The sequence below is a fragment of the Cherax quadricarinatus genome, chromosome 1, assembly GCF_038502225.1.
Source record: "Cherax quadricarinatus isolate ZL_2023a chromosome 1, ASM3850222v1, whole genome shotgun sequence".
Lineage (NCBI taxonomy): Eukaryota > Metazoa > Arthropoda > Malacostraca > Decapoda > Parastacidae > Cherax > Cherax quadricarinatus.
This window is the reverse complement of record NC_091292.1, coordinates 75,732,972-75,758,122: the sequence shown is the minus strand read 5'-3', so window position 1 is coordinate 75,758,122 and position 25,151 is coordinate 75,732,972. Positions and strand designations below refer to the sequence as shown.

Sequence of the window (25,151 nt, the reverse complement as noted above, 5' to 3'; positions counted from 1 at the left end):
AGCAGCCAACATGGTTTCAGGGACGGGAAATCCTGTGTCACAAACCTACTGGAATTCTATGACATGGTGACAGCAGTAAGACAAGAGAGAGAGGGGTGGGTGGATTGCATTTTCTTGGACTGCAAGAAGGCGTTTGACACAGTTCCACACAAGAGATTGGTGCAAAAACTGGAGGACCAAGCAGGGATAACAGGGAAGGCACTACAATGGATCAGGGAATACTTGTCAGGAAGACAGCAGCGAGTCATGGTACGTGGCGAGGTGTCAGAGTGGGCACCTGTGACCAGTGGGGTCCCGCAGGGGTCAGTCCTAGGACCAGTGCTGTTTCTGGTATTTGTGAACGACATGACGGAAGGAATAGACTCTGAGGTGTCCCTGTTTGCAGATGACGTGAAGTTGATGAGAAGAATTCACTCGATCGAAGACCAGGCAGAACTACAAAGGGATCTGGACAGGCTGCAGACATGGTCCAGCAATTGGCTCCTGGAGTTCAATCCCACCAAGTGCAAAGTCATGAAGATTGGGGAAGGGCAAAGAAGGTCGCAGACGGAGTACAGTCTAGGGGGTCAGAGACTACAAACCTCACTCAAGGAAAAAGATCTTGGGGTGAGTATAACACCAGGCACATCTCCTGAAGCGCACATCAACCAAATAACTGCTGCAGCATATGGGCGCCTAGCAAACCTCAGAACAGCATTCCGACATCTTAATAAGGAATCATTCAGGACCCTGTACACCGTGTATGTTAGGCCCATATTGGAGTATGCGGCACCAGTTTGGAACCCACACCTAGCCAAGCACGTGAAGAAACTAGAGAAAGTGCAAAGGTTTGCAACAAGACTAGTCCCAGAGCTAAGAGGTATGTCCTACGAGGAGAGGTTAAGGGAAATCAACCTGACGACACTGGAGGAAAGGAGAGATAGGGGGGACATGATAACGACATACAAAATACTGAGAGGAATTGACAAGGTGGACAAAGACAGGATGTTCCAGAGATTGGACACAGTAACAAGGGGACACAGTTGGAAGCTGAAGACACAGATGAATCACAGGGATGTTAGGAAGTATTTCTTCAGCCACAGAGTAGTCAGTAAGTAGAATAGTTTGGGAAGCGATGTAGTGGAGGCAGGATCCATATATAGCTTTAAGCAGAGGTATGATAAAGCTCACGGCTCAGGGAGAGTGACCTAGTAGCGATCAGTGAAGAGGCGGGGCCAGGAGCTCGGACTCGACCCCCGCAACCTCAACTAGGTGAGTACACACACAGAGTGGTGTGGGGCACCTAGAACGGAACACGATTATAAATGACAACCAGCACGGATTCATGGAAGGCAAATCCTTTGTCACAAACCTACTGGAGTTTTATGACAAGGTAACAGAAGTAAGACACGAGAGAGAGGGGTGGGTTGATTGTATCTTTTTGGACTGCAAGAAGGCTGTCAACACTGTTCTTCACAAGAGATTAGTGCAGAAGCTAGAGGATCAGGCACGTATAACAGGAAGGGTACTGCAATGGATCAGAGAATACCTGACAGGGAGACAACAACGAGTCATGGTGCAGGATGAGGTATTACAGTGGGCACCTGTGACGAGCGGGGTCCCACAGGGGTCAGTCCTAGAACCAGTGCTATTTTTGGTATATGTGAATGACATGATGGAAAGAATAGACTCAGAAGTGCCCCTGTTCGCAGACGATGTGAAGTTAATGAGGAGAATTAAATCAGATGAGGATCAGGCAGGACTACAAAGAGACCTGGACAGGCTGGACGCGTGGTCCAGCAACTGGCTTCTCGAATTTAACCCTGCCAAATGCAAAGTCATGAAGATTGGGGAAGGGTAAAGAAGATCGCAGACAGAATATAGGCTAGGTGGCCAAAGACTGCAAACCTCGCTCAAGGAAAAAGATCTTGGGGTGAGTATAATACCGAGCACGTCTCCGGAAGCACACATCAACCAGATAATTGCTGCAGCATAAGGGCGCCTGGCAAACCTGAGAATAGCGTTCCGATACCTCAGTAAAGAATCGTTCAAGACTCTGTACACCGCGTACTGGAGTATCCAGCACCGGTTTGGAACCCACACCTGGTCAAGCACGTCAAGAAATTAGAGAAAGTGCAAAGGTTTGCAACAAGGCTAGTTCCAGAGTTAAAGGAAATGTCCTACGAAGAAAGGTTAAGGGAAATCGGCCTGACGACACTGGAGGACAGGAGGGATAGGAGGACATTATAACAACGTATAAAATACTGAGAGGAACTGACAAGGTGGACAGGGCTCGAATGTTTCAAGGATGGGATAAACGAACAAGGTGGCACAATTGGAAGCTGAAAACCCAGATGAGTCATAGGGATGTTAGGAAGTATTTCTTTAGCCTTAGAGTTATCAGGAAGTGGAATAATCTGGAGAGTGAAGTAGTGGAAGCAAGTTCCATACACAGCTTTAAGAAGAGGTATGATAAAGCTCATGGAGCATGAAGAGAGTGAATTAGTATCGACCAGTGAAGAGGCGGGGCCAGGAGCTATGACTCGACTCCTGCAACCACATATAGGTGAATACACACACACATACGACACACACACACGGCACACAAAATACACACACAATGTACACAATGTACACAACAAACAAACAAACACACACACACACACACACATACACGACACACACACGACACACAATACACACACACAAACACACACACACACATACACTTACACATACACACACATATATACACAGAGATACATGCACGCATACAAAACAGGCCTAATGTCTAACTGACATGTGCCTAGGACAAAATGGTAACTAACATATCTAGGTAAGTACACCCCCGCATATACACACACACAACTGACTGTCGGACAGACACGGGAGGACAGGGCAGCACACCTTGTGTATCTTGCAGTCAAGAACTTGACAATGTTGCTGCCGATCATCGCCTGCCATCCGCCGTCTTCATAAAAACCCAATGACATTCTCGCTATGAGAAACCACTGCCGGCTCAGCACATGGAGAAGACCCGGGGCAGGACCCGTCCTGGCAAACCTACCTGTACCTGTACATTGTACACACATACATGTTTGACGACGAGAACACAAGTAGTGTGTGTGAAATATAAGCAAAATACCTCAACAAGTCACTTGAATGATGTCAATAAACGGAGATATTTTTCATTTATTGTACAATGTTGTTTTGAGAAAGTAAGAAATTATGATACATGGAAGACTGACAGGCTTTCTAGTCTTGTCTTTATTGTTGTAAGTCCCGTGGCTCGGTTGGTAGCACACTCAGTTACACACCAAGTGTCCAGGAGGGTAAGGGTGGAAACACTGGACATATTTCCTTATACCTGCTGCCAGAGTTCACTTAGCAGTAAGCAGATACCTGGGTGTCAGTCGACTGGTGTGGGTGGCATCCTGGGGTAAGGGCGGTAGTATACTTCAAATAGAGCTGGGATTTGAAGTGGGCTGAGGTAGGATAACAGCTCTTGGTCTGTAAAACTGATTTGTGTAAAAAACAAAAAAAAAAAAACAAAACAAAAAAAAAAAACAGAGATGGAACAGAAAGGGAGTGCTGAACTGCACACCTCAAGATAACTGAGAAAATAATCAGAAGAAAGAGAGTGCTGAACTGCACATCTCAAGATAATTGAGAAAATAATCAGAAGAAAGGGAGTGCTGAACTGCACATCTCAAGATAACTGAGAAAATAATCAGAAGAGTATTGAACTACACATCTCAAGATAACCGTGAAAATAATCAATCTGAATGACGAGGCAGCACCTGATTCATAAAAGACAACCTACACGGATTTAGAAGAGACAATTCTTATCTTAAGAAGCCACTGCTTTTGTGGGACGAGGTAAGATACACAGAAGAGAATAGAAATTAGCTGGACTGAATATTTCTGGAGGGTAAGAAGGTATGTCAACACTGTAATCTAGAAGACTAGGCATGGATAACAAGACCGGCGCTACACTGGATCGCACAAGTTGTCAACTGTCCCTGAAGTTGTCAACTGTCCCTCAAGTTGTCAACTGTCCCTCAAGTTGTCAACTGTCCCTCAAGTTGTCAACTGTACCTCAAGTTGTCAACTGTACCTCAAGTTGTCAACTGTCCTTCAAGTTGTCAACTGTCCCTCAAGTTGTCAACTGTCCCTCAAGTTGTCAACTGTCCCTCAAGTTGTCAACTGTACCTCAAGTTGTCAACTGTCCCTCAAGTTGTCAACTGTCCCTCAAGTTGTCAACTGTACCTCAAGTTGTCAACTGTCCTTCAAGTTGTCAACTGTACCTCAAGTTGTCAACTGTACTTCAAGTTGTCAACTGTCCTTCAAGTTGTCAATTGTCCTTCAAGTTGTCAACTGTACCTCAAGTTGTCAACTGTCCCTCAAGTTGTCAACTGTACCTCAAGTTGTCAACTGTCCTTCAAGTTGTCAACTGTCCTTCAAGTTGTCAACTGTCCTTCAAGTTGTCAACTGTCCTTCAAGTTGTCAACTGTCCTTCAAGTTGTCAACTGTACCTCAAGTTGTCAACTGTCCTTCAAGTTGTCAACTGTCCCTCAAGTTGTCAACTGTCCTTCAAGTTGTCAACTGTCCTTCAAGTTGTCAACTGTCCTTCAAGTTGTCAACTGTCCTTCAAGTTGTCAACTGTCCCTCAAGTTGTCAACTGTCCTTCAAGTTGTCAACTGTCCTTCAAGTTGTCAACTGTCTTTCAAGTTGTCAACTGTCCTTCAAGTTGTCAACTGTACCTCAAGTTGTCAACTGTCCTTCAAGTTGTCAACTGTCCTTCAAGTTGTCAACTGTCCCTCAAGTTGTCAACTGTCCTTCAAGTTGTCAACTGTCCTTCAAGTTGTCAACTGTCCTTCAAGTTGTCAACTGTCCTTCAAGTTGTCAACTGTCCTTCAAGTTGTCAACTGTCCCTCAAGTTGTCAACTGTCCTTCAAGTTGTCAACTGTCCTTCAAGTTGTCAACTGTCCTTCAAGTTGTCAACTGTCCTTCAAGTTGTCCTTCAAGTTGTCAACTGTCCTTCAAGTTGTCAACTGTCCTTCAAGTTGTCAACTGTCCCTCAAGTTGTCAACTGTCCTTCAAGTTGTCAACTGTCCTTCAAGTTGTCAACTGTCCTTCAAGTTGTCAACTGTCCCTCAAGTTGTCAACTGTACCTCAAGTTGTCAACTGTCCCTCAAGTTGTCAACTGTACCTCAAGTTGTCAACTGTATTCAAGTTGTCAACTGTCCTTCAAGTTGTCAACTGTCCTTCAAGTTGTCAACTGTCCCTCAAGTTGTCAACTGTACCTCAAGTTGTCAACTGTCCTTCAAGTTGTCAACTGTCCTTCAAGTTGTCAACCCTCAAGTTGTCAACTGTCCTTCAAGTTGTCAACTGTCCTTCAAGTTGTCAACTGTCCTTCAAGTTGTCAACTGTCCCTCTGTCAACTGTACCTCAAGTTGTCAACTGTCAAAGTTGTCCTGTATTCAAGTTGTCAACCTCAAGTTGTCAACTGTCAACTGTTCAAGTTGTCAACTGTCCCTCAAGTTGTCAACTGTACCTCAAGTTGTCAACTGTACCTCAAGTTGTCAACTGTCCTTCAAGTTGTCAACTGTCCTTCAAGTTGTCAACTGTCCTTCAAGTTGTCAACTGTCCTTCAAGTTGTCAACTGTCCTTCAAGTTGTCAACTGTCCTTCAAGTTGTCAACTGTCCTTCAAGTTGTCAACTGTCCCTCAAGTTGTCAACTGTCCTTCAAGTTGTCAACTGTCCCTCAAGTTGTCAACTGTCCCTCAAGTTGTCAACTGTACCTCAAGTTGTCAACTGTCCCTCAAGTTGTCAACTGTCCTTCAAGTTGTCAACTGTCCTTCAAGTTGTCAACTGTCCCTCAAGTTGTCAACTGTCCCTCAAGTTGTCAACTGTCCCTCAAATTGTCAACTGTCTTTCAAGTTGTCAACTGTCCTTCAAGTTGTCAACTGTCTTTCAAGTTGTCAACTGTCCCTGAAGTTGTCAACTGTCCTTCAAGTTGTCAAATGTCCCTGAAGTTGTCAAGTTGTCAACTGTACCTCTGTCAACTGTTCAAGTTGTCAACTGTCTTTCAAGTTGTCCTTCAAGTTGTCAACTGTCCTTCAAGTTGTCAACTGAAGTTGTCCTTCAAGTTGTCAACTGTCCTTCAAGTTGTCAACTGTCCTTCAAGTTGTCAACTGTCCTTCAAGTTGTCAACTGTCCTTCAAGTTGTCAACTGTCCTTCAAGTTGTCAACTGTCCTTCAAGTTGTCAACTGTCAAGTTGTCAACTGTCCTTCAAGTTGTCAACTGTCCCTCAAGTTGTCAACTGTCCTTCAAGTTGTCAACTGTCCCTCAAGTTGTCAACTGTCCTTCAAGTTGTCAACTGTCCTTCAAGTTGTCAACTGTCCTTCAAGTTGTCAACTGTCCTTCAAGTTGTCAACTGTCCTTCAAGTTGTCAACTGTCAAACTGTACCTCAAGTTGTCAACTGTCCGTCAAGTTGTCAACTGTCCTTCAAGTTGTCAACTGTCCTTCAAGTTGTCAACTGTACCTCAAGTTGTCAACTGTCCCTCAAGTTGTCAACTGTCCTTCAAGTTGTCAACTGTCCTTCAAGTTGTCAACTGTCCTTCAAGTTGTCAACTGTCCTTCAAGTTGTCAACTGTCCTTCAAGTTGTCAACTGTCCCTCAAGTTGTCAACTGTCCCTCAAGTTGTCAACTGTCCTTCAAGTTGTCAACTGTCCCTCAAGTTGTCAACTGTCCCTCAAGTTGTCAGCTGTCCATGAAATTGCCAGTTGTTAATCAACTTGTCAGCTGAGAGTTACTTGTCCCATGATTGTTACAGGTTTATGAATATTTAACACTGCAAGACTGTTACAACCAGTAGGATTGTTACAACCAGTAGGATTGTTACAACCAGTAGGATTGTTACAACCAGTAGGATTGTTACAACCAGTAGGATTGTTACAACCAATTGGATTGTTACAACCAGTAGGATTGTTACAACCAGTAGGATTGTTACAACCAGGAGGATTGTTACAACCAGTAGGATTGTTACAACCAGTAGGATTGTTACAACCAGTAGGATTGTTACAACCAGTAGGATTGTTACAACCAGTAGGATTGTTACAACCAGTAGGATTGTTACAACCAGTAGGATTGTTACAACCAGTAGGATTGTTACAACCAGTAGGATTGTTACAACCAATTGGATTGTTACAACCAGTAGGATTGTTACAACCAGTAGGATTGTTACAACCAGTAGGATTGTTACAACCAGTAGGATTGTTACAACCAGTAGGATTGTTACAACCAGTAGGATTATTACAACCAGGAGGATTGTTACAACCAGGACAAAGATCACGACAGCCAGGAAGATGACTGGGTGGGTAGTGAGAACTTTCAAAACAAGGGAAATAATGCCAATGGTGACACTCTTCAAATCGCTAGTGCTCTCTCACTTAGAATATTGTTCAGTGCTGACGGCCCCGTTCAAGGCAGGAGAAATATCGGAGCTGGAACAAATACAGAGATCGTTTACGGCTCACATTGAGCCAGTACAGCACCTAAACTACTGGGAACGCCTTCAAGTCTTGAACATGTACTCACTAGAGCGGAGGAGAGATACATGATAATATATACCTGGAAAGTACTCGAGGGCTTGGTCCCAAATCTGCACACTGCCATAACAACATACTGGAGTGAGAGATATGGGAGGAAGTGTAAAATAAACCCAGTGAGGAGCAGGGGTGCGGTGGGGACAATAAGGGAACACTGTATCAACATCCTGGGTCCCAGACTTTTCAACATCTTACCAGAAGATATCAGAAACACGGCTGGAACAAGTGTAGAAGCCTTCAAGAGGAAACTGGACAAGTATCTTCACCAGGTGCCAGATTAACCAGGCTGTGATGAATATGTGGGGCAGCGGGCTACCAACAGCAACAGCCTGGTTGACCAGGCAAGCACCAGACGAGCCTGGCCCATAGCCGGGCTCAGAGAGTAGACAAACTCTCGAAACTCTTCAAAGGTAAGGTAAGTAGGATTGTTACAACCAGTAGGATTGTTGCAACCATTAGGATTGTTACAAGGTGAAGGATTGTTACACCCAGTAGGATTGTTACAACCAGTATTATTGTTACAAGGTGAAGGATTGTTACAGCCAGTAGGATTGTTACAAGCTGCTTGAGAGTTACACACAACATAAGGAAGAGCACTGCAGTAGGCCTACTAGCCCATGCAAGCTAGGTAAGTCCTTCTCAACTCCGACTTTTCTCACAAATAAGTTCGTTAAAGCCATTTTTAAAGCTGTTTTGAAAGCTACGCAAGATACAACGTGACGAAACATTGTTAGGAACACATTGAAAAAATAGTGCTTTAAAAAGTGCTTTAAAAAATAGTGCTTTAAAAATAGTGCTTTAAAAAATAGTGCTTTAAAAATAGTGCTTTAAAAAATAGTGCTTTTAAAAATAGTGCTTTTAAAAATAGTGCTTTAAAAATAGTGCTTTAAAAAATAGTGCTTTAAAAATAGTGCTTTAAAAAATAGTGCTTTAAAAATAGTGCTTTAAAAAATAGTGCTTTAAAAATAGTGCTTTAAAAAGTGCTTTAAAAATAGTGCTTTAAAAATAGTGCTTTAAAAATAGTGCTTTAAAAATAGTGCTTTAAAAATAGTGCTTTAAAAATAGTGCTTTAAAAAGTGCTTTAAAAATAGTGCTTTAAAAAATAGTGCTTTAAAAAGTGCTTTAAAAATAGTGCTTTAAAAATAGTGCTTTAAAAAGTGCTTTAAAAATAGTGCTTTAAAAATAGTGCTTTAAAAAGTGCTTTAAAAATAGTGCTTTAAAAAATAGTGCTTTAAAAATAGTGCTTTAAAAATAGTGCTTTAAAAAATAGTGCTTTAAAAAATAGTGCTTTAAAAATAGTGCTTTAAAAAATAGTGCTTTAAAAAATAGTGCTTTAAAAATAGTGCTTTAAAAATAGTGCTTTAAAAAATAGTGCTTTAAAAATAGTGCTTTAAAAATAGTGCTTTAAAAATAGTTCTTTAAAAATAGTGCTTTAAAAATAGTGCTTTAAAAATAGTGCTTTAAAAATAGTGCTTTAAAAATAGTGCTTTAAAAATAGTGCTTTAAAAAAGTGCTTTAAAAAATAGTGCTTTAAAAAGTGCTTTAAAAATAGTGCTTTAAAAAATAGTGCTTTAAAAAGTGCTTTAAAAATAGTGCTTTAAAAAAGTGCTTTAAAAATAGTGCTTTAAAAAGTGCTTTAAAAAATAGTGCTTTAAAAAGTGCTTTAAAAAATAGTGCTTTACGGACCGTGGTGGTGATTCCCGAAATTCTCAGCGGGTATACTCCAGGTACACTCTGGCTACAATAAGGTTGATTTTTAAGAGCATTGCACTAATCTATGAACCTTATACACTTGGTGGGGCTTCACCACCACTGGCCCAGTCATAGTGGGTGCCTAGTGTGGTGGCACGCTGCCTGTCGTCACTAACAGCGTGGTTGATCAGGTGGTCAGAAGGGTGGCCTGGTTTGGGACTGGGTCGCTGGGGTGATGATGCATGGTACCAACAACAGATAAAATCATGCGAGGTGTGGTGTTAATGTCCTTCTTTCAGCAACTTAACTGACTCAGCAGCTTAACCTCACTGGGCATCATGCACTTACTATGGAAGTTTACAATGGTGGCACTGTACTTACTATGGAAGTTTACATTGATGGCACTATACTTACTATGGAAGTTTGCAATGGTGGCACTGTACTTACTATGGAAGTTTACAATGGTGGCACTGTACTTACTATGGAAGTTTACAGTGGTGGCACTGTACTATGGAAGTTGAGAACAATGGCACTGTAATGTGGAAGTAAAGAACGGTGGCACTGTACTTACTAAGGAAGCTGAGAACGGTGGCACTGTACTTAACACTACCAACAGCCTAACTAATCAAGTTACTAAAAGAGGAAGTTTGGTCTGGGACCGAGCCCCGAGGGCGATGATTCTGGCGGTCAAGACCAACCTACCCGATTTTCCATAACGAATTAGGCAATGAAAAGTGGTAGTGTACTTACCATGGGAGGTGAGTATGGTGACAATGTATTTACCATGGGAGGTGAGTATGGTGGCAATGCACTTACCATGGTAGGTGAGGATGGTGGTAGTGTACTTACCATGGAAGATAAGTGTGGTGGTAGTGTACCTACCATGGGAGGTGAGGATGGTGGTAGTGTACTTACCATGGGAGATAAATATGGTGATAGTGTACTTACTATGGGAGCATGGGAGGTGAGTATAGTGGTAGTGTGCTTACAATGGGAGGTGAGGATGGTGGGAGTGTACGTACCATGGGAGGTGACTATGGTGGCAGTGTACTTACCATGATAGGTGAGGATGGTTGTAGTGTACTTACCATGGGAGGTGAGGATGGTTGCGACGACCTCACAGAACTGTGGGAAGGTGATGGTGTCACCGTTGACCCCCAGGGTCACCACGGCGGAGGTCACACTCTGAGGAGAGACAACAGAGGTCAACGGAAGTTGGTAACGGGAGGCGCTAATGAGTTAAAACATAATTAAGATTCTTGCTTGTGTGGCAGACAGTGCTTGTGGTGTGGCAACACTGCTGTAGATAGTGTTTGCATTGTGGCAACACTACTATAGCGTTTGTAGTGTGGCAACACTGCTGTAGTGTTTGTGGTGTGGCAACACTGCTGTAGATAGTGTTTGTGGTGTGGCAACACTGCTGTAGATAGTGTTTGTAGTGCGGCAACACTGCTGTAGATAATGTTTGTAGTGTGGAAACACTGCTGTAGATAGTGTTTGTGGTGTGGCAACACTGCTGTAGATAGTGTTTGTGGTGTGGCAACACTGCTGTAGATAGTGTTTGTAGTGTAGCAACACTGCTGTAGATAGTGTTTGTAGTGTAGCAACACTGCTGTAGATAGTGCTTGTAGTGTAGCAACACTGCTGTAGATAGTGTTTGTAGTGTGGCAACACTGCTGTAGATAGTGTTTGTAGTGTAGCAACACTGCTGTAGATAGTGTTTGTAGTGTGGCAACACTGCTGTAGATAGTGTTTGTAGTGTGGCAACACTGCTGTAGATAGTGTTTGTAGTGTGGCAACACTGCTGTATATAGTGTTTGTAGTGTGGCAACACTGCTGTAGATAATGTTTGTATTGTAGCAACACTGCTGTAGATAGTGTTTGTAGTGTAGCAACACTGCTGTAGAAAGTGTTTGTAGTGTGGCAACACTGCTGTAGATGTTTGTATTGTAGGAACACTGCTGTAGATAATATTTGTAGTGTGGCAACACTGCTGTAGATGTTTGTATTGTAGCAACACTGCTGTAGATAGTGTTTGTAGTGTGGCAACACTGCTGTAGATAGTGTTTGTAGTGTGGCAACACTGCTGTAGATAATGTTTGTATTGTAGCAACACTGCTGTAGATAGTGTTTGTAGTGTGGCAACACTGCTGTAGATAATGTTTGTAGTGTGGCAACACTGCTGTAGATAGTGTTTGTAGTGTAGCAACACTGCTGTAGATAGTGTTTGTAGTGTGGCAACACTGCTGTAGATAGTGTTTGTAATGTGGCAACACTGCTGTAGATGTTTGTATTGTAGCAACACTGCTGTAGATAGTGTTTGTAGTGTAGCAACACTGCTGTAGATAGTGTTTGTAGTGTGGCAACACTGCTGTAGATAGTGTTTGTAGTGTAGCAACACTGCTGTAGATAGTGTTTGTAATGTGGCAACACTGCTGTAGATGTTTGTATTGTAGCAACACTGCTGTAGATAGTGTTTGTAGTGTAGCAACACTGCTGTAGATAGTGTTTGTAGTGTGGCAACACTGCTGTAGATAGTGTTTGTAGTGTAGCAACACTGCTGTAGATAGTGTTTGTAATGTGGCAACACTGCTGTAGATGTTTGTATTGTAGCAACACTGCTGTAGATAGTGTTTGTAGTGTAGCAACACTGCTGTAGATAGTGTTTGTAATGTGGCAACACTGCTGTAGATGTTTGTATTGTAGCAACACTGCTGTAGATAGTGTTTGTAGTGTAGCAACACTGCTGTAGATAGTGTTTGTAGTGTGGTAACACTGCTGTAGATAGTGTTTGTAGTGTAGCAACACTGCTGTAGATAGTGTTTGTAGTGTGGCAACACTGCTGTAGATAGTGTTTGTAGTGTGGCAACACTACTATAGATAGTGTTTCTAGTGTGGCAACACTGCTGTAGATAATGTTTGTAGTGTGGCAACACTGATGTAGATAATGTTTGTAGTGTGGCAACACTACTATAGATAGTGTTTCTAGTGTGGCAACACTGCTGTAGATAGTGTTTGTAGTGTGGCAACACTACTATAGATAGTGTTTCTAGTGTGGCAACACTGCTGTAGATAGTGTTTGTAGTGTAGCAACACTGCTGTAGATATTGTTTGTATTGTAGCAACACTGCTGTAGATAGTGTTTGTAGTGTAGCAACTCTGCTGTAGATAGTGTTTGTAGTGTGGAAACACTGCTGTAGATAGTGTTTGTAGTGTAGCAACACTGCTGTAGATATTGTTTGTATTGTAGCAACACTGCTGTAGATAGTGTTTGTAGTGTAGCAACTCTGCTGTAGATAGTGTTTGTAGTGTGGAAACACTGCTGTAGATAGTGTTTGTGGTGTGGCAACACTGCTGCAGATAGTGTTTGTGGTGTGGAAACACTACTATAGTGTTTGTAGTGTGGCAACACTGCTGTAGATAGTGTTTGTAGTGTGGCAACACTGCTGTAGGCAATGTTTGTAGTGTGGAAACACTACTATAGTGTTTGTAGTGTGGCAACACTGCTGTAGATATTGTTTGTATTGTAGCAACACTGCTGGAGATAGTGTTTGTAGTGTGGCAACACCGCTGTAGATAGTGTTTGTAGTGTGGCAACACCGCTGTAGATAGTGTTTGTAGTGTGGCAACACTGCTGTAGTGTTTGTAGTGTGGCAACACTGCTGTAGACAGTGTTTATGGTGTGGCAACACTGCTGTATTTTGTAGTGTGGCATCACTGCTGTAGATAGTGTTTGTAGTGTAACAACACTGCTGTAGATACTGTTTGTAGTGTGGCAACACTGCTGTAGATACTGTTTGTAGTGTGGCAACACTGCTATAGTGTTTGTAGTGTGGCAACACTGCTGTAGATACTGTTTGTAGTGTGGCAACACTGCTATAGTGTTTGTAGTGTGGCAACACTGCTGTAGATAGTGTCTGTAGTGTGGCAACATTACTGTAGATAGTGCTTGTAGTGTGGCAACACTGCTGTAGATAGTGTTTGTAGTGCGGCAACACTGCTATAGATAGTGTTTGTAGTGTGGCAACACTGCTGTAGATAGTGTTTGTGGTGTGGCAACACTGCTGTAGATAGTGTTTGTAGTGAAGCAACACTGCTGTAGTCATTGTAGTGTGACAACACTGCTGTAGATATTGTTTGTAGTGTGGCAACACTGCGATAGTGTTTGTGGTGTGGCAACACTGCTGCAGACAGTGTTTGTGGTGTGGCAACACTGCTGTAGTGTTTGTAGTGTGGCAACCTGTTGTAGATATTGTTTGTAGTGTGGCAACACTGCTGTAGATAGTGTTTGTGGTGTGGCAACACTGCTGCAGATAGTGTTTGTGGTGTGGCAACACTGCTGTAGATACTGTTTGTAGTGTGGCAACACTGCTGTAGGTAGTGTTTGTAGTGTAGCAACACTGCTGTAGCGTTTGTAGAGTGGCAACACTGCTGTAGATAGTGTTTGTGGTGTGGCAACAATGCTGTAGATAGTGTTTGTAGTGTAACAACACTGCTGTAGATAGTGTTTGTAGTGTAGCAACACTGCTGTAGATAGTGTTTGTGGTGTGGCAAAACTGCTGTAGATACTGTTTGTAATGTGGCAACACTGCTGTAGATAGTGTTTGTGGTGTGGCAACACTGCTGTAGATATTGTTTGTAGTGTGGCAACACTACTGTAGATAGTGTTTGTGGTGTGGCAACACTGCTGAAGATAGTGTTTGTGGTGTGGTAACACTGCTGTAGATACTGCTTGTAGTGTAGAAACACTGCTGTAGATAGTGTTTGTAGTGTAGCAACACTGCTGTAGATGTTTGTAGTGTGGAAACACTGCTGCAGATAGTGTTTGTGTGGTAACACTGCTGTAGATACTGTTTGTAGTGTGGCAACACTGCTGTAGATAGTGTTTGTAGTGTGGCAATACTACTGTAGATAGTGTTTGTAGAGTGGCAACACTGCTGGAGATAGTGTTTGTAGTGTGGCAACACTGCTGTAGATAGTGTTTGTGGTGTGGCAACACTGCTGTAGATAGTAGTGTAGCACCACTGCTATAGACAGTGTTTGCAGTGTGGCAACACTGCTGTAGATAGTGTCTGTAGTGTGGCACATTGCTGTAGATAGTGTTTGTGGTGTGGCAACACTGCTGTAGATACTTCTTGTAGTGTGGCAACACTGTTGTAGATAGTGTTTGTGGTGTGGCACATTGCTGTAGATACTGCTTGTAGTGTGGCAACAATGCTGTAGATAGTGTTTGTAGTGTGGCAACACTGCTGTGGATAGTGTTTGTAGTGTGGCAACACCGCTGTAGATAGTGCTTGTAGTGTGGCAACACTGCTGTGGATAGTGTTTGTAGTGTGGCAACACTGCTGTAGATATTGTTTGTAGTGTGGCAACACTGCTGTAGATAGTGTTTGTGGTGTGGCAACACTGCTGCAGACAGTGATTGTGGTGTGGCAACACTGCTGTAGATACTGTTTGTAGTGTGGCAACACTGCTGTAGATAGTGTTTGTAGTGTAGCAACACTGCTGTAGTGTTTGTAGTGTGGCAACACTGCTGTAGATAGTGTTTGTAGTGTGGCAACAATGCTGTAGATAGTGTTTGTAGTGCGGCAACACTGCTGTAGATAGCGTTTGCAGTGTGGCAACACTGCTGTAGTGTTTGTAGTGTGACAACACTGCTGTAGATAGTGTCTGTAGTGTGGCAACATTGTTGTAGATAGTGCCTGAGTGTGGCAACACTGCTGTAGATAGTGTTTGTAGTGCGGCAACATTGCTGTAGATAGTGCTTGTAGTGTGGCAACACTGCTGTAGATAGTGTTTGTAATGTGGCAACACTGCTGTAGATAGTGTTTGTGGTGTTGCAACACTGCTGTAGATAGTGTTTGTAGCGTGGCAACACTACTGTAGATATTGTTTGTAGTGTGCCAACACTGCTGTAGATAGTGTTTGTAGTGTGGCAACACTGCTGCAGATAGTGTTTGTAGTGTGGCAACACTGCTGTAGATAGTGTTTGTGGTGTGGCAACACTGCTGTGGATAGTGTTTGTAGTGTGGCAACACCGCTGTAGATAGTGCTTGTAGTGTGGCAACACTGCTGTGGATAGTGTCTGTAGTGTGGCAACACTGCTGTAGATACTGTTTGTAGTGTGGCAACACTGTAGTGTTTGTAGTGTGGCAACACTGCTATAGATAGTGCTAGTAGTGTGGAAACACCGCTGTAGATAGTGTTTGTAGTGTGGCAACAATGCTGTAGATAGTGTTTGTAGTGTGGCAACGCTGCTGTAGATAATGTTTGTAATGTGGCAACACTGCTGTAGATAGTGCTTGAAGTGTGGCAACACTGCTGTAGATAGTGTTTGTGGTGTGGCGACACTGCTGTAGATACTGTTTGTAGTGTGACAACACTGCTGTAGATAGTGTTTGTAGTGTGGCAACACTGCTGTAGATAGTGTTTGTGGTGTGGCAACACTGCTGTAGTGTTTGTAGCGTGACAACACTGATGTAGATAGTGTTCGTAGTGGCAACATTGCTGTAGATAGTGTTTGTAGTGTGGCAACACTGCTGTAGATAGTGCTTGTATTGTGGCAACACTGCTGTGGATAGTTTGTAGTGTGGCAACACCGCTGTAGATAGTGCTTGTAGTGTGGCAACACTGCTGTAGATAGTGTTTGTAGTGTGGCAACATTGCTGTAGATAGTGTTTGTAGTGTGGTAACACTGCTGTAGATAGTGTTTGTAGTGTGGCAACATTGCTGTAGATAGTGTTTGTAGTGTGGCAACACTGCTTTAGATAGTGCTTGTAGTGTGGCAACACCGCTGTAGATAGTGCTTGTAGTGTGGCAACACTGCTGTGGATAGTGTCTGTAATGTGGCAACACTGCTGTAGATACTGTTTGTAGAGTGGCAACACTGCTGTAGATAGCGTTTGTGGTGTGGCAACACTGCTGTAGTGTTTGTAGTGTGGCAACACTGCTGTAGATAGTGTTTGTAGTGCGGCAACACTGTTGTAGTGTTTGTAGTGTGGCAACACTGCTCTAGATAGTGTTTGTAGTGTGGCAACACTGCTGTGGATAGTGTTTGTAGTGCGGCAATACTGCTGTGGATAGTGTTTGTAGTGTGGCAACACTGCTGTGGATAGTGTTTGTAGTGTGGCAACACTGCTGTGGATAGTGTTTGTAGTGTGGCAACACTGCTGTGGATAGTGTTTGTAGTGTGGCAACACTGCTGTGGATAGTGTTTGTAGTGTGGCAACACTGCTGTGGATAGTGTTTGTAGTGTGGCAACACTGCTGTGGATAGTGTTTGTAGTGTGGCAACACTGCTGTGGATAGTGTTTGTAGTGTGGCAACACTGCTGTGGATAGTGTTTGTAGTGTGGCAACACTGCTGTGGATAGTGTTTGTAGTGTGGCAACACTGCTGTGGTTAGTGTTTGTAGTGTGGCAACACTGCTGTGGATAGTGTTTGTAGTGTGGCAACACTGCTGTGGATAGTGTTTGTAGTGTGGCAACACTGCTGTGGATAGTGTTTGTAGTGTGGCAACACTGCTGTGGATAGTGTTTGTAGTGTGGCAACACTGCTGTGGATAGTGTTTGTAGTGTGGCAACACTGCTGTGGATAGTGTTTGTAGTGTGGCAACACTGCTGTGGATAGTTTTTGTAGTGTGGCAACACTGCTGTGGATAGTGTTTGTAGTGTGGCAACACTGTTGTGGATAGTGTTTGTAGTGTGGCAACACTGCTGTGGATAGTGTTTGTAGTGTGGCAACACTGCTGTGGATAGTGTTTGTAGTGTGGCAACACTGCTATAGATAGTGTTTGTGTTGTGGCAACACATTATTATTATTATAATCAAGGGGGAGCGTTAAACTTGAACGATAACGCAGCGCCTGTGAGGGGATGTCGAAGGTATTCAGGCTTAATTCATTGAACTGGAGCACAGATCCAATTCCTTAGATCGAAAGCCCCTCACCGACGTCAAGGAACCTTCCTTGAGGGGTGTGTGGCAACACAACAGTAGATAATGTTTATAGCGTGGCAACACTGCATCTGATATTGTTTGTGTAGGTAACTGAGAGGTTGACAGGCGATACTCGATCATAGAGAAGGGAGGTCATGGATATAAATGTTCTGGAAAACGTACAAAGAAGGATGATAAAGATGATCCCATATATCAGAAATCTTTCCTACGAGGACAGACTTGAGGACCTGAATCTGCACACTCTTGAAAGGCCTGGAATTAGGGGGGATATGACTGAGGTGTATAAGTGGAAAACAGGAACAAATAAAGGGGATGTATGTAACGTGTTAAAAGTATTTAACCAAGGCAGGACTCGCAGCAATGGTTTCAAGTTTGAAAAATTTAGATTTAAAAAGGATATAGGAAAGCACTGCTTTGGTAAGAGTTGTAGGTAAGTGGAACACACTCCCGAGTACCGCCATTGAAGCTAAAACGTTGTGTAATTTTAAAAATACACGTAGGTTAGACATATACATGAGTCAGTGTGAGTTGGACCTAACTAGCTTGGGTCAGTGGGTCTTATGCATTGCTCCTTTCTTGAACCTGAAGCTTAGGTCAGTAGTTGACTTGGACCTGCCTAGCATGGGTCAGTAGGGCTGTTGTAGTGTTCCTTTTTATGCCGTGTTCTTACGAGGGGGTAAAAATGTGCAGCAATACTTGGTAAGGTGACAGTGACTCATCCTGGTGTAACTCAATATTGTGGAGGTAAATGATATAAAGTATCGACACCATGGAAAAATAAACACAAATGTAGTATAATGTGACACTTTTTTGACCAATAAAAGATCACATTATACTGCATTTGAGTTTATTTTTCCAACTCATTATTATATTAATAGGGAGGAGCTAAACCCGCATGGGTCATACAGCATCAACCTTGGGTGTACAGCGTTTGTCTTCGTCCTCCACATATCTGGGGTTGCCGGTGCTATAATTAGTGAGTATTATTATTATTATTATTATTATTATTATTATTATATTAACAAATCAGTAAAGTGGTATGTGGGTAGCTAGGCGGGGATATTGGACAAGTTGTGAGTAGACCTTCTGCAGTGTTCTATGTTCTTATGTGGGATAGCGATGAAGAAGTTTCTTGGCGAGTGGTTCAGCTATGTTATAGAAGCCATTGTTCTGGTTGATGATTCCAGGATTCTTCTGTATTGAGTGTTATCTTCTGTGGCTATAAGTCTTGAGTTTCTGTAGTTAATTAAATGGTTGTGTGAATTGCGATGTTGTACACAGGCATTCCTTGTATCGTCAGTCCTGCTTGCATATTGGTGTTCTGAAATACGTGTTTGGAGGTCTCTTGATCGCCCACATATAATTTGTTGCAGTCATTACAAGGGATTATTACCCCTGCAGAGGATGGAGGCTTGTCCTGTCTACTACTGGTAATGTCCTTGATGGTCGTGGTTGTGGAGGTAGATACTTGGAATGATGTTTTGGCAAAGATGTTGGAAACATGTTTGGCAATGGAGTTGGTGGGAAGGACTATGTATCTCTTCTCGGCAGTGTCTTCTCTGGGTGTGTTGAAGATGTTTAATGCTCGCCGTCTGCAGTCTCTGATGAAGTGACGAGGATAGTGGAGTTTGGAAAATACTTGTTCAATTATAGTGCATTCTTCCTCAAGGAACTCGTTGCTAGATTCTGAGTGCACGCAAGAAGAAGCCTATATTATTATTATTATTATTATTATTATTATTATATTAACAAATCAGTAAAGTGGTATGTGTTACATCATTCCACTAGTGTCTTCAGATCGTCAAGGAACGTAGGCGAGAAAGTTACATAATAATTTACACTTAAAAATCCTGGAGGGACTGATCCCAAACCTGGACACTGAAATCATTCTGTATGACAAGAAATTTGGCAGATGGTGCAAAATACCTCCACTCAAAATGCAAGTGGCGCGACGAGGATACTAAAAGAGAATTGGATGAGTGTCAGAGGTCCCCGACTCTCTAACTACCTCTTTCCGTTCATAAACGGAATTATCAGTAAATCTCTGGCTGTCTTCAAGAACAAACTGGACAAGTTCCTTATATCAGTTCCTGACCAGCCAGGCTGTTTCGTGCGTTGGACTACAACTCCACGGAGCTGAACTCTTCTCCAGGATGAGTGAATGACAACCTCAAACTATTTCTACAAGGTTGATCAATCAATTGATTACATCATCTTTATCTCGTCACTTCTACTGCCTTCAATCCATTCTCTGTATTTGACTAAAGAAGCCGAATGTATAAGCGAAACGTTTCAACAATAAATACCCAACTATTGCACATATTTTGTTTAGTATCAGGGTGGGCGAAAAGTGGAATGCCTTGGAAGAGGCAGTGATGGAGGCAAATTCAACGCACAGCTTCAAGAGTAGACATGATCAGGCTCACTGGGCCAAAAATCAGTGACGCTGATCACAGTAGTCTACAAGGTGGGGCCAAGAGCCGAGTCTCGACCCCTACAAACACAAAAGGATGAGCACAATCATAGATGTAAAAGTAGATAAGACCCAAGAGCTAGACACCAGTAATGTCAACAGATGAGCCTTAAGAGGCCGAGCCAGGAGCTAGGACTCGACCCACACAAACACAAGCCGGTGAGTGCAGGCCCATACTGACGTAACACTCACCATCCAGTATACAACGTTGTAACAGTAACCTAACACAACGTAACTATTTACTGAAAACATAACTTGAACAACAGTAAAAATAACGCGCTCCTCTTAACACACATTAAATCTACATAACTTATTTATTTGCCCCATTATCATCGTCATCATTAAGTCATTAACAGTAAAATAATTACAATAATAATAACATTAAGCGTCCAGGAAGGTTCACTGATGAGGCGTGAGTGACGTTACAAACATGTGAGTGACGTTACAAACATGTGAGTGACGTTACAAACATGTGAGTGACGTTACAAACATGTGAGTGACGTTACAAACATGTGAGTGACGTTACAAACATGTGAGTGACGTTACAAACATGTGAGTGACGTTACAAACATGTGATTAAATAGTTCAGAGAGCCGACGAGTTGATAAATTAAACACGTGCAACACTTGGGTATCTTTATTGAGGAAACGTTTCGCCACACAGTGGTTTCATTAGTCCATATAAAGGAGAATGGCGAAGATCAGGAGGAGTTTGAGGTAATCAGTCCCTCAGCCTTGAGGGACTGATTTGTCAAGTGTGACACCACCTACGACTGCTTCACCTCACCTGTCTACAGTATTTAAGCCACTTCTTCGCACTTATGCTGTATTCTTTTCAAGACTGATGGACTGATTACATCTACTCAAGGCTGAGGGACTGATCGAACTCCTCCTGTTCTTCACCATTCTCCTTAGTATGGACTGATGAACCCACTGTGTGGCGAAACATTTCCTCAATAAACATACCCAAGTGCTGCACATCTGTCTAATTTATCGACGTTACAATCGCCCAAATGGGGTTGTTTACATAACATCAGCTGATTTCCAGTCACTTTCAGACCTGTGGATGTGATTGCTCCGAATTACTTTCACATCCAGGATACACACCCAGGGTAGTGATAGTTTGTTACTCCCACACCCAGGGTAGTGATAGTTTGTTACTCTCACACCCAGGGTAGTGACTGTCAGGAGTAAAGGAAAAATATTCCTGTCTCAGGTCTTAGTCATATCATAACCCTCGCAGGTCTTACGATGACAATGTCAGTAAAGCATTTATTCAGCTGACCGAAGCCTTCCCCTGGCTTACCTGTCCTCCCAGAAAAATGATCAATCTCCCATCCAAGTTTATGATGCAGTTAGCACCAACAACCTGGCAGATCAGGCCATCCACTGGGAGGCCTGATCTGGCACTGATACACACACACACACACACATATATATATATATACACATACACATACACACATATATATATATATATATATATATATATATATATATATATATATATATATATATATATATGTCGTGCCGAATATGTAAAACTGGTGAATTAGCAAGAACTCATTTAAAATTAAGTCCTTTCTGAAAATTTCTCTTATACGTTTAAAGATATATATTTTTCATTAATGTTAATGTAAAAAAATTTAATTTTGCACCAAAAGAATCTTAGAAAACTTACCTAACCTTATTATATCAAGAAAAATTTATTTTATCCTAACCTAACTAAGTATATTTTTGATTTGTTTACAGTAATTTAATACTAAGCAAACACAGTGAAATATATTTTTTTCGTTAGGTTCAGAATGATTTTGGCGAAATTATTGCATACACAAATTTTAACTTGTCCCATATGGCAAGATGGGCGTTGCTATTTAAGCCAAGATCGCAAGTTCTGCCTATTCGGCACGACATATATATATATCACAACCATGGTGTGAGGCAAGTTCACTCGCAACTCACAAGAGATCTCAGCAACAGATATTAAGAATAATTTAAATGAGCAATGGTCCGTTTCTGATTAGGGCCAGAGTTTATAAGATCGTAGCTCATCACACAACACATTTAGATCCCTTTCTCCCCAACACACACACCCAAAAAAAACTAGATTCGTACCTCACACACAAAAAATCTAAATTCTTCCTTCTCACAAGAAAACATGTAAGTTATTCTATGCTACAAGCTGAACATCGACAACTGCTTCCAGACATGACCTCCATAAAGAGTTTCCGAGAAATACAAGGAGACACTGCCTCTAAAGACCTATGTTCGGAAAAATCCTTTCCAAGTTCGGGTGTTGAGAACCAGGAAGACATTCACCAAGATGATCCGTCACTTGTTGTTGAGAGTGTCAGAGTTACTCAAGACTCCGTCACTCACTGCTGAGAGTGTCAGAGTTACTCAAGACTCCGTCACTCACTGCTGAGAGTGTCAGAGTTACTCAAGACTCCGTCACTCACTGCTGAAAGAGTGTCAGAGTTACTCAAGACTCCGTCACTCACTGCTGAGTGTCAGAGTTACTCAAGACTCCGTCACTCACTACTGAGAGAGTGTCAGAGTTACTCAAGACTCCGTCACTCACTACTGAGAGAGTGTCAGAGTTACTCAAGACTCCGTCACTCACTGCAGAGAGAGTGTCAGACTTCCTCAAGACTGTGGCATTAAGCAGAAACAAAAACTTTAATTTCATCATCCGGGTGATTACAAGGTGGTGGTGGTGGTGGGGGGGGGCCGAGGAGTCACCTTGTTAGCACTTCATGACTGTTCTTCCGCTACTTACCACTGGTATTCCCCGCTGTTTCACCCTCGTACACCGAGTGATGCAGATTACACCGTACACTGGTTGCGGCCCGTTGCTCTATTCACAACAAATGTACACTGAAAGGTTTATGTCTCTCACTGTACACAAGCTCATAGTTTATCTTAATACCTGTCTGAAGGATTAAAGCATTCCTGACTTGTGTTGAGCTGGTTACATGCAGCCTTAATGACCCTCATGTAATCAAGGACTTTAAACTCAATTAACCAACTGACCGTTGTTACAGTTCACTATCACAACACGAGTAATCAACTCAAATCACTCAACAGTAATATCTAGTATGAGACCTGGGAGTGATAATGTCAGAAGATCTTGCATTTTAAGAACACGTCGATGTTATGGCAACGGAAAGGATAAGTTGGATAACTAGAACCTTCAAAACAAGACATGCTGGAGTATTACAGTGTACTAACGGCCTCTTCAAAGCAGGTGAAATTACAGAACTGGAAAACTGACAGAAAACCTTCTTAACTGGTAAAAACTTGGTCAAGCACCAAAACAACTGGGAGCATTTGAAGTCCCTAGAACTGTACTCCTTGGAACGTAGGCGATAAAGATACATCATAATCTAAAACTGGATGATTCTGGAGTGATTGGTCCCAAACCAGCACACCGAAATTGCTACTTATGAACACAAAAGACTTGGAAACAGTTCAGGATACCTCAGATGAAAATCCGAGAAGCGATCATTATACTGAGAGAGAACGCAATAAGCGTAAAGGGACCACGGCTCTTCAACGCCTTATCTTCATGCATAACGGGAATTTCCAACAAATCCCTGAGTGTCTTCAAGAGGGAACTCGACAAATTCCTCGATTCAGTTCTTGATTAGCCAGGCTGTGTGCATACACTGGACTAAAAGTAGTGGACACCACCAGCTTGATGAATCAGGTCAGTGAATAGGAGGTCAGGTCTGGGACCTGGCCGCGGGGGCGGTGATACCCGGAAGCAACTACAGGTAACCTGCAACTAACGTTCAGAAGTGAACGTTGACTGCTTTTCTTCGGCCTCTTCGCTGCCAGACGTATAACGGCCTTTTTGAAAATTACTTATTTATAGTAAAAATACATTTTTTTTTACAGATTTATATAACCTGAGAAGAGAAAACATAAGCGTTAAGAAGTTGACGTCAAAAAAAATGAGAATTGGATTTGATCATTACAATTATTATTATTATTAGTAGTAGTAGTACAGCGCTATGTGACCCTTGTGGGTTTAGCGCTTAGTTATAATAATAATACAGCAATTGTAGTAGCAGCACTAGTATTATTACTGTTATATTATTATTACTGATATTATAACCATCATCATCATTATCGTTACTTATGATAATACCTCTGAACTGTTACAAGAGTTTTCTTACTCCCGCAGCCTGGTCATGGGCCAGACCTGTCTTCCACTTACTTGATCAACCAGTCTGTTACTGCTGGCGGCCCACTAGTCCACATATCCATCCCAGCCTGCTTGATCCAGTACATGGTAGAAACTTGTCTAGTTTCCTCTTGACGATTTCTACAAGTGTTTCAGCAGTGTCTGATAACTCCTGGCAAGATGCTAAACAATCTGGGACCACGGATGTTGATACAGTGTTCTCTTATAGTGCCCACGGTGCCCGTTATAAATATTACATGTGAGCGAAGAGGTAAACTCTAAGGGTCTGGCAGCGTCTGAGAGATGGGAGGTAATCAGGCTTGATCAGAGGAAGGTGAAGATGAGCTCCTTATTATTGAATCAGGATCATACTGAGAAGCATTAAGGACTGGTGATTTTTGCGCAGTATCAAGGATTGGATTCTTCAGTAACATCAAGGACTGGTGATTCTTGAGCAGTATCAAGGATTGGATTCTTCAGTAACATCAAGGACTGGTGATTCTTGAGCAGTATCAAGGATTGGATTCTTCAGTAACATCAAGGACTGGTGATTCTTGAGCAGTATCAAGGATTGGATTCTTCAGTAACATCAAGGGCTGGTGATTCTTGAGCAGTATCAAGGATTGGATTCTTCAGTAACATCAAGGGCTGGTGATTCTTGAGCAGTATCAAGGATTGGATTCTTGAGTAATATCAAGGACTGATTCTTGAGCAGCATCAAGGACTGGTGATTCTTGAACAGCATCAAGAACTGGTGATTCTTGAGTAACATCAAGGACTGGTGATTCTTAAATAACATCAAGGACTGGTGATTCTTGAATAACATCAAGGATTGGTGATTCTTGAGTGACATCAAGGACTGGTGATTCTTGAGCAGCATCAAGGACTGGTGATTCTTGAGTAACATCAAAGACTGATGATTCTTGAATAACATCAAGGACTGGTGATTCTTGAATAACATCAAGGATTGGTGATTCTTGAGTGACATCAAGGACTGGTGATTCTTGAGTAACATCAAGGACTGGTGATTCTTAAGCAGCATCAAGGACTGGTACAGGACTAGTACCAACCATCAAGGCTAAAATTTGTAAGGGAAACACACACACAAAATAATATATAAAAAAACTCAAATTCCCGAAAAAAATCGTTTAATTGGGTATAAATAAATACGTTGATTACCCACAATTCCACAAATACCGAAAGTCGTCTTACAAAATTTCATCTACGATGTGTAAGCCACTTTCTCTCATG

General features: G+C 42.2%; 1 protein-coding gene across 7 annotated transcripts in view; it reads right to left on the bottom strand.

Moving 5' to 3' along the window:
- Positions 1-25,151, bottom strand: part of nuf (rab11 family-interacting protein nuf) — an 820,792-nt gene that overhangs the window by 519,493 nt on the left and 276,148 nt on the right. For all 7 annotated transcript variants that reach the window (XM_070082903.1, XM_070082913.1, XM_070082918.1 and 4 more), the window contains exon 2: positions 10,375-10,471. In XM_070082903.1, coding sequence (XP_069939004.1) covers positions 10,375-10,471 — 97 coding nt within the window. The remainder of the gene's footprint in view (positions 1-10,374; positions 10,472-25,151) is intronic.